We start from the raw sequence: 11042 nt of genomic DNA, 5'->3' as shown, positions 1-11042 counted from the left end.
TTCAATTCTGATGACAGAGAGAATAAGGCGGTGTTTGGGATAAGTCGTCAAATCCCATAATAATGAGTTGCAACTTTTGACCAGTGGAAGATGAACGGTTGAGATGTAAGTTTACTGACTCTTTATCTTCCTGAATATTCCTATAAATACATGACCTAAACATAGTTAGAATTTTCAATTACTCACATAAGATCTCAATATATTTAGAAAATATGGCTCAGTCAGAAGGAGATAAGTTAAGTGAGTTCAATGCTGCTTTGACGTAGTCTCGAAAGTGAGACTTTGAATATAGAAATGCTGAAAAGTTTGTTGCAGAGTGGGAGGCTGTGGAGCAAATTGCGTCTTCATCTTTCTAGTGATGTGCTACTGACCTCTGCTAAAGTTTTCTGTCACTTTACGGCTTTAAAGCAACAATATAAGGATTTGTTCTGGACAACTCGTACTCATGACATTTTCAGCTCTGAGGGAACCCTTTTACTGTTGCTCTGCTCAGAGCATTATGAGTTGAAGCGAATCTGGGAAGATGATATAGGTTTTTCTTGATCTCCGATAGTAGATCTTTTTACGTTTGTCCGATCATGGCGGTGGGCAGTAGACAAAGAGATACAGAAGGTTTAACTAGCCTTTGATGCCTTGTTGTAAAAGATGCTAGTTAATTCTTCCTGTAATAAAGATGTTATCTCTCTCGAAAATTTTAAGTGAACATCTTTTTATAAAAAATTATTAATCTTTGTACTTTATATCCTGATCGGTTTGATTTTTAACTATTCATAGAACTCAACAGTTAACGTGAATGATGAGACTAGAAATTTTGGACAATTTATCTATTTAGAACATATGAACACAAAAGTCTTGTTAAAGTGATATCCGATCTTTTGTTTCTAGTGACTTTTCATTTTTTATCAAGCATGAATTTCCATAGAATATCAGCAAATAGATATTGATGTGACATATATGATGGTAATAATGAGACAACATATTAGAGTTAATTTCGTAAGTCTCAACTACTGTGTTGTAATAAATGTGTAGCAGTTACTGATTAGTCTCAACTACTGTGTTGTAATAAATGTGTAGCAGTTATTGATTGGACATGATGATGACCCTTGAGTTCTCAGGCTTTATTATCTTCCATCTAATATGCCTATAAATAGCACGAAGGTTAGTTTAAAGATGGGAGCAGATATATTAGAGGACAATAAGCATATGGAGTTTCAAGTCTTTGAATTTCAAAAGAAGTATTATCAAGATCAAGTACTTGCACGGGTGATGAAGATATATGATCACGTGCAAGCACTTGGTCACCATATGTCATCTAGTCCTCCTTCATTTTCAGTTGAGGAGGCCTTAAGGTTTTCTGCTAGATCTCGTCGGTTCAGCCGAATGTTGGGAACTCAATCCAATCGAGATATATTCAAATCATTGGGTTGCCTTCTTTTGATGCTATTTATTGAGAATATGGGCTTGGAGAAATTATATTTATTTGACGATTGAAATGATGCAACCAGTACTTTCAATGTGACAAATTGGATGCTTGAGTGGAGTGATTCTATAGACAGAGAAATAGAGAAGATAACTATCTTGTGGCTCTGAGATTGAAATATGTCAGTTGTAAGCAATATTATTAGTTATGAGCAAGTAATCTACTTTTGGTTAAAATATATTAACATAATATTTTGAAAAGTACTTATTGAAAAGTAGCTCATTGTAGCCTTTTATTAAATGTGTGAAGCACAGATACCAAGAATTATAAACTTATCAGAATCTCTGTATTGATATCTTTTTAGATAAGTTAGCATTGATACGACGTATAGGTGACTGTTGGCCTGAATGACCGTTCACCTTCTTTGTCTCTCACCTATAAATAATTCAACAAGCAACAAAAGAAATCAGTTCAAGCAAAATGTCAAATTCAAATATTAATATGAATGAGTTGGAGTGCGAGATAAAGAAGAATAGATATAGAGACAAGGTGATAGCAAGAGGAATGCAAATATGGTTTTTCTTGGAGACAATTCACCGTAACATTCCTCGGGATTTAGCTATCATGGAACCTCGTTATGTTGAGGGATTACTTCGATGCAAACTTCTTTTTCAAACTTAGAGCACTCGTGATGTGCTAAAACCTGCTGCAGTGAGACTTTTTATGCTTTTAGCAGAGAGAGATGAGATGCAGAGAATTTTCTTTGAGGATGATGTCTGCAATGACCAAGGCTCACTCACTCTGTGGATGATTGAATGGAGTCGTGAAATGATGAGCAGAATAGCTGTAGCTCGTGTAGCATATCGTCATTCTTAAAAAAATATGTATTCATCTATGTGAATGTGTATGTGTTCAATGTTTTGAACATTTTTGTGAAAACATGCAGTGTTCCCCCTAAATTTGTGCTTATTTTAATTTAAATCTATAAACCCAAGTATATTGAGAAAATAAGAGAACTTAGCGTCCGGTAATGGTTTGGTGAAGATGTTGGCTGTTTACTGATCAGTAGATATATAGATCATCTAAATCTCTTTCTTCAGCACATGTTCTCTTATAAAGTGATGGCGTGCATCGATATGTTTAGTCCTTGAATGCATTACTGGATTTTGAGTGATTGCAATGACACTTGTCACTTGTGTTGTCACAAAATATGGGAGCTTCATTTGATTGTACTTCATAGTCTCGAAGTTGTTGTTGTATCCACAGTATTTGTGCACAGAAGCTGCCAGCTTCCAAGTACTCAGCTTCGGTGGTTGAGGTAGCCATTGATGTTTGCTTCTTGCTGAACCATGATATTAGTCTATCTCCCAGAAATTGACAAGATCCACTAGTGCTTTTTCGATCAATTTTGCATCCTGCATAGTCTGCATCTGAATAACCAACTAGGTTAAATTCTGAGTCTTTGGAATACCAAAGAGCTACATTTGAAGTACCCTTAAGATATTTTGTAACGCCCCGAAATTATCTTAATTGAGTTTATTGAGATAATCAGAGATTATAAAATTCGAGGATCAACTTGTTTTTTTATCAGGGACTACTTTGCAATTTTCAAAAATTTCAGGGACTAAAATGCAAAATTAGAATTATTAGATATTTATACTTGGTTTGACTTATTTCTTCACTTCATCTTCTCCTCCAAGCCACCTAACCTCCATTGAAGCGCCCCTTAGAGATTTCAAGCTTTCAGATTTCAGTTTTCGGTCGATCCGTCCGTTGGAATTTATTTCTGAAGGCAGTTTAGCGATCATGGCTGCGAGAGCTTCGTTCTATTGTAAGTTTTTCTTCGATCGGATACTTTATTTTTTTCAGATGTTGTTAGAATCGATTGAGTTTCGGTTATGTTGTTCTTGACAGAGTTCTTATCGTTTATTCTCAATCGGTTTTGAAATAGACCGTCGTTCGGATTTGTTATGATTTTTGGAAGATTATTCGAAATGTGGATTTTTAGATTTGATGGATTTGAGTTCTATTTGTTGTATTGGTGTTGATATGAGTTGTTATCGATATAGTACTGCTGTATATGTTTCCGGTTTGATCAGAGTATAGCCGTTATGCCGCCGGTTTGAGTTTTTGGACTATAGTTTGGTTTGGATTGATTTGAACCATTTTCAGTCAAATGTGGATGTCGATATCGATCTCGAGTCTTTATTATCTCTTTTACAGATTCATTTGAAGGTCGTTATTTGCTGGATTTCAGAATTTGAATAGTTCTAGATATTGGAGACGGTATAGTATCGACTTTTTATTATCTTTTAAGGATATTAGAATGAATATTGATTGAGGAATCGTTGTTGTTTCCAATTTTGGAGCATCGACGTATTGAGAAGAGGTATAAGACGACTTAGACTTGAATGAAACGATTAACTCGAATCCGACTTGATTCGAGTGTTCCGGAGAAATCACATACTTGCGTGTTATTTGATTACTTGGATTATTGAATGAGTTACGCTTTGCACTTGCATTCATATTGAGCCATTTGAATTCATTCACTTTTGATTTAGACGATCTGAGAATTATAGTAGGGGTCATTGGCAGGCGATTTACTGCAATGACCGACTTAACCCTCTATAGTTGCTTCAGAGTCTAAAGGATTGAATTATACACTATCCACCCCGAGTGTAGAGTAGGTGTGATTTGTGTGATAGTTCATCCTCGGGATCCCAATAGAGGAAGAGAAGAACTGATTACCTTTGATTATCCAGACTTGATAATCCCAGATTTAAAGTCATGCATTTCATTTTAGATTCCTTCTTGAAGTACATGATTGAGATTTGTGTATCATGCTTGAGATTATATGTCATTAGTTGATATACTGAATGATATTGCATGTTTGTTTCTTATACTGGGAATGTTATTCTCACCAGATTATCCATTTTTTGTCTTGTTTTTGTATGTGAACTTGGCATCAGGTGGGGCAGGACCGAGTCAGAGATCACATGGCTAGGTGGTCGAGTTGATAGAAGTGAAGCCTTGATGTTTAGAAGTCGATTATGTAATCGAACTTACATTGTAATCGAACTCGTTTGTATTGTATTGCATTGAATAAGCTAGACTGAAGCATGTTCTACTAATTTGAGATTGTATAACCCTAGAATTATCTTGTATTGAAGCTTGTATGATGTTGATTGCATGTTTCTATACCTTATTATGTGTTGAATGGATATCAAAATCGAGTTGGTGAGTAAAATTCTGGAATTTCTTGTTCAGAGCTGTCACCGCTCGATCGGTAGAACTTGACCGATCGAGCGAGTGAGTTTTTAGCCAAGTTTCTATTTTTTTGAAAACTTTCCCGATCGATCGGTAGAACTTTACCGATCGAGCGGAACACTATTCATGAAAAAAAAAAATTGCTTGATCTCTTGAACCTTTTTATGTTTATCGATAGGATTAATTCTTGATTAGATGATTAGAATCGAGGTCTCACATATTTAATTATTCGTTTTGCAGCAACATAGTGAGATTGTTTGGATGCTGCTTGAAATCTTGCACATAAACATACTACAAACATAATATGAGGTCTACTTGCAGTTAGATATAATAGTGAACCAATAAGTCCTCGATACATTGTTACCTCTACTGGTGCTCCTGCTTCATCTTTGTCAAGTTTTATGTAAGCACTCATAGGAGTAGACATTGTTGAACAATTTTCCATGCCGAACTTTTTAATAAGTTCTTTGGTGTATTTGGCTTGATTGATGAAGATATCATTCTCAAGTTATTTTACTTGTAATCCAAGGAAGAAATTCAACTCGCCCATCATGCTCATTTCAAATTGTTCCTGCATAAGCTTAGAGAATTTCTCGCATAGTCGAGGATTAGTTGAACCAAATATAATGTCATCCAAATAGATTTGAACAAGCAAGATATGATCTCCTTTGGTGAATTTAAAAAGATTCTTATCGACTGTTCCAATTACAAAATCATGATTTAGCAGAAACTGTGATAATGTATCATACCAAGCTCTTGGTGACTGCTTCAAGCCAAAAAATGCTTTATCAAGTTTAAAAACATAATTAGGAGTTAATGAATTGACAAAACATGGTGGTTGTTCAATATAGACTTCTTCTTGGAGTAATCCATTTAGGAATACTGACTTCACGTTCATTTGATAAACTTTAAAGTTCTTGTAGGCAGCATATGCAAGAAATATTCTAATGGCTTCAAGTCTTGCTACTGGAGCAAATGACTCATCGAAATCAATACCTTCTTCTTGTCTACAGTCTTGAGCAACAAGTCTAGCTTTGTTTCTTATCACTATGCCATGCTTATTCAATTTATTGTGAAATACCCATCTGGTACATATGATATTCTGATTATCCGGTCGAGGAACTAGATTCCAGATTTTGTTTCTGATAAACTGATTTAGTTCCTCCTGCATTGCTTCAATCCAGCTAGCATCTTGTAAGGCTTCATCAATTTTATTAGGTTTTAGCTGTGATATGAATGCTGCATGCAATAACTCATTAATCATTTGATTCTTAGTACGTAATGGAGCAATAGGATTACCGATAACCAGCCCAGGTAGATGATCTTTACTCCACCGGAGACATGGTCGAAGGAGATTTGTATCCTGATTTCTTGGAGTATCATCCTCAGATCTGACCGTGTTGTCTGGTTCAATAATTTCTTCTACAATCCTTGGTTCTTCATGATCTTGACCGACTTGGTTTTCGGTTGGCTGAGTAGTCAAGAGCTCTGAATCAGCTCTTCTGGTGGGAGGCTTATCGCTATCACTTTCATCATTTAGTACCGTTGTTTTTAGCCTATTTTCTAGATCATTAATACTTGCTTGGGATTGATCTGCACATTTAGTATCTTCATCAAATATAACATGAATGGTTTCCTCTACTGTCAGTGACTTATTGTTGAATACTCTATAAGCTCGACTGACTAAGGAATAGCCAATGAATATGCCTTCATCTGCCTTTGCATCGAAGGCTGTTAAGTGATGTTTGCCATTGTCATGGATAAAACACTTGCAGTCAAATATTTTGAAATATGAAACATCGGGTTTTGTGTCATTCCAGATCTCATATAGTGTCTTTTTATGTCTCTTGTTAATCATAGATCTGTTTTGAGTATAAAATGTTGTGTTAATTGCCTCTATCCAAAGTTTTTTAGAGACGTTAGAATCAGCAATCATATTTTTAGCTGCTTCTTTGAGAGTACGATTTCTTCTTTCAGCAATACCCTTTTGCTGTGGGGTCCGAGTAGCAGATAACTCATGTTTGATTCCCTGGTCATCTAGATATGATCCGAGGGTTTTGTTTAAAAATTCAGTGCCTCTATCACTCCTGATTCGATCTATCCCAGTACGTTTCTCATTTTGCAAACGTTTTAAAATTTTTATCAAGTGAGTAGCTGTTTGATCTTTGGAAGACAAAAAGATTACCCAGGTAAATCGAGAGTAATCGTCCATAATAACTAGAGTATATCTCATTCCCCCTAAGCTTCTGACCGGTATAGGACCGAATATATCCATGTGCAACAAGTCTAAGCATTTGGAAGAAGACACACCTTTTTTTAAAAATTTGTTGCTCTCACTTGTTTGCCCTGCTGACAGGCTGAACAGACTTTATTATTTTTGAAATCCCATTTGGGCAAGCCAAGAAACAATTCATGCTTGCTCAGATGTTTAATGGACTTAAAATTTAAATGATTCAGCCATTTATGCCATAACCAGTGCTTATCATTTTGAGCAACAAAACATGTAGGAACTGATGGTTGATCACTTTGCCAGTTTATCCTATATGTGTTTTGTTCTCTTAATCTGGTTAACATAACTTCATCTTTACTAGATTTGATTGTGCATGAATGTTTGTGAAATTCAACAGTATGACCATTATCACACAATTGACTTATTCTAATCAAGTTATAGCATAGATTATCAACAAGTAATACATCGTTAATAATAAAGTTACCATGAGTAATCTTACCCTTACCCATGGTCTTACCCTTTGAGTTATAACCAAAAATTATTTTAGGTCCTTTGTAGTGTATAATTTAAGATAATAATTCTTTATTTCCAGTCATGCGCCTGGTGTAATGGACTGGGCCTCTGCGCTCTGCTAACCCTCTCTGGGCCGGCCCAGCCATACTCATGATCTCTTCCCCCCTGGTGGGGAATTTCATGCCCTCCCCAAGACTTGAACCTTGCACTCCAAGATAAGTACAAAGTCCACTCAGTCTTGGGGAGGGCATGAAATTCCCCACCAGGGGGGAAGAGATCATGAGTATGGCTGGGCCGGCCCAGAGAGGGTTAGCAAAGCGCAGAGGCCCGGTCCATTACATAAAAGGGCGCCCTTTTTTGTAATGGACTGGACCCGCACCCTCTGCTTTTTGGCAACATCAGGCACTTCTGCTCTGGGCCGGCCCAGCCATTTTCTACTCATGGGCCTTCTCCCACCTGGAAAGGGAGTTTCATGCCCTCCCCAGGGATAGAACTTGGATCTCTAGGCATAAATCCAAATTCTTATCATCCCTGGTACCACTTGAGCTCAAGTGGTACCAGGGATGATAAGAATTTGGATTTGTGCCTGGAGATCCAAGTTCTATCCCTAGGGAGGGCATGAAACTCCCTTTCCAGGTGGGAGAAGGCCCATGAGTAGAAAATGGCTGGGCCGGCCCAGAGCAGAAGTTCCTGATGTGGCCAGAAAGCAGAGGGTGCGGGTCCAGTCCATTACACCTGGAGCATCCACAGTCGAGATACCAGGTTGTATTTTCTACGATATTGTTTCTCTCAACTGATTTCACTAATAGTACCTGCAAAAAGAGAATATTACTATGGTACCCTTATCTATTTGGGTCCGAACTGGATTAGTCCTTTTGAGACCCACACCTGAATTACCCTGACGGGTTTACCTGTGTGTGCATCCAAAAAGTGAATCGGTCGAGGTGCCTGATGTGTGCTTGTGTGGTCTAGATACTACTGTGTGATGTTTGAACTTGTGATCTTTGTTATTCAGTCTGTACTGCTTTTGAACAGACATGCAGTTGAAGTATCGGTTCTGTTTCACCTGAATATTCCTGTACTTAGATTGACTTGGTTCAAACGTAGACTGTTTAAACTTAGATTGGTTTTTCTTTCTTTGTTCATTCAGTCTAGGTTTGACCCATGTTTCTCCTTTCCCTGGATTTCGAGGTTCCACATATCCCAACCCTCTATGCTTAGCTTTGTTCTCATAACGTATTGGCTGTCCATCATTGATCTTAGACTCACTGTGTTCATATATCGTACTAGATCGAAGAAATCTTATGGCATTAGGATTGTTTTTACTAGGATACGATTGAGTACTTTCCTCAGTAAGAATGCAATCATTTGAACCATATCCAAGGCCGGTTTTGTCACCTGCCTGTTTTTGGTTCTCATGTATTTTATCTAACGAGGTAGAAACATTATTCCAAGAGTTGATTGTTTTAAAAAACTTTTGATGTTCACTCAAAGTAGCTTGGAATACACGTTTTATTTCATCGTTCTCAACTGCTAGCATGTTTAGTTTCGTTTTTAGACTGTCAAGTTCCTTTCACTATAAACAGCTAAATTCTCTCGACTTATCAATATGGGTTGATTTTTCTGCTTTCACTTCCTCGAATGATACATAAAGCTTCTGATACTCTATGACCATGTCATTACGTGCTTGAACAAGGTCCTCATGTGTACATTCAGATACCTCAGCATCATCTTCTCCATTTTGAGAGTTGACCATAAGACACTGGACTTGTTTCTCCTCACTTTCTTCGGATGAGCTGTCTGAATCCGATGATTCAGATTCAGTTTCTGCCCACTTGCTTTTTCCTTTGTCTGCAACTAGTACTCTTTGCTCTTTCTTCTTTTTGAACATTCTTCTTTCTTATTTTCTTTTCTTTTTCTTCCCATAAAGCTGTTTCTTTTCTTTGTTCTTAGAATTAGTGCAATCTGCAATGAAGTGGCATTTCTTGCCACAGTTAAAGCACGAGGGACCATCGTCTATATGGTCTTGTTTGTAGTAAGGTTTATTAAACTTTGTTTGATGCTTACACATAAACTTACCAAATTTCTTAACGAAGAGAGACATTGCTTCACTGCTCATTTGCTCAGCTGTTTTCTTTGTTGATGCTTCCTCAGTCGGTTGTGGTAAAGCATTTGAGGTCAGTGCTTTGGTAGGATTAGAAGCAGATGGTTCTTCTTCAGTTCGTATTCCGAGTTCAAACTCGTAGGCTTTGAGATCAGCAAACAAATCATAAAGTTTTTGTTTTCTTAGATCTTTTGATTCCCTGATGGCTATAGTCTTGACATCTCACTCTCCGGGCAGTGCACGCATAACCTTCAAAGCAATTTCACGATTAGTATATATTTTATCGAGAGATATAAGTTCCCAAGTAATGTTACTAAATCTTTCGTCAAACTCAGCCATGGTTTCTCCTGGTTTCATCTTGGCATTATCAAACTTCTAAATGGCTACTGTGAGTTTTGGTCATTGCCCTCGCATAGTTGAGTGAGTTTCTCCTAGATTTCTTAGCAGTAGAACACGTCTTGATCTTGCTAAACATGTTTTTGTCCAATGTTTTTTATAAAATATCTTTGGCTACGTTGTCAAGGTTTGCTTTCTTTTTTTCCTCGGTGCTCCATTATGCTCTGGGTTTTTCAACCATCTGTGGTTCACCTCCTGAAATGGCTAAGTTGTATTGACTTTGAGAAGTCATGATGAGTAAATATCAGCAGCTGAGAAGGAACCCGTTCTGATACCACTTGTTGGGGATCGGTAGTGTGTGTAGAGAGGGGGGGGGGATGAATACACACTCTAATAATTTTATGCTTTAACACGATAAGATTAATGTTGTGAAAATTCATCGCAAGCGTACGAGTGTCAAGTTTTAATATAATGATAAAATCAGATATCGATCCCACAGGGAGTGTTTTGAAAATAATCAGTGCTTGTAATTAAAATAGTCTAAACTTTATCTAGAAAATCAAACTTTCAGAAATTTTGCAGAAAAATAAAATAGCAATGGAGTTTTGATTAGCACGCACACAACTTTCAGATGTAATCAATCAGAGAAAATTGGTCTAGAGGTATAGATTTCACCTGGTTTCAACAACAGTCAATCCTAATTAATTTAGTTTCATGAATTCCAATCAATTAATAGCCAAGAACACTTAAGTTTATTATTTCCCTCTCCCGAGCAACAAATAATTTTTATCAATTACAATTTAATTCCAATATCCCTATTAAAAATTTATCGCAGTGATCTATCACAAAACAATGTTCTCTTTAAAAGCTCTGTTAAAATTATACACTCTCCCGAGCTGTATAAATAATTAACAGTGTATTTTCCAATGGTCCTATTCAAAATCTCCTCTCCCGAGTGCCAGATTTCAAATAAATATAACAAATCAATTATTGATCAGATAATTGAAAAGACAATCAATTCCAGAAAAAACAATTAATCTAGAAGAAACTCAATTCAATAAAATCAAAAATTCATGAAAGTGTCTACACCAGGTTCCATCCGACCTCTAGACTCTAAAAAATTAGTTCATAACGAAATTCTGAATAAAACAATAATTCATAAATCCAAAAAT

At 36.6% G+C, this 11042-nt stretch overlaps 1 protein-coding gene across 1 annotated transcript; it reads right to left on the bottom strand.

The window, feature by feature from the left end:
- Positions 1-1789: 1789 nt before the first annotated feature.
- On the bottom strand, positions 1790-6962 carry LOC140889203 (uncharacterized). The gene is made up of 3 exons (XM_073296910.1): positions 5769-6962; positions 5205-5450; positions 1790-1855 (listed from the first exon to the last, which is right to left on the bottom strand). Exons 1-3 carry the CDS (start codon positions 6960-6962, stop codon positions 1790-1792), a joined length of 1506 nt encoding a protein of 501 aa, XP_073153011.1.
- Positions 6963-11042: the final 4080 nt, after the last annotated feature.

Source organism: Henckelia pumila, chromosome 3 (assembly GCF_033568475.1).
Source record: "Henckelia pumila isolate YLH828 chromosome 3, ASM3356847v2, whole genome shotgun sequence".
NCBI lineage: Eukaryota > Viridiplantae > Streptophyta > Magnoliopsida > Lamiales > Gesneriaceae > Henckelia > Henckelia pumila.
Note: the sequence above shows the minus strand (reverse complement) of the source record. Positions and strands in the feature narration are given on the sequence as shown.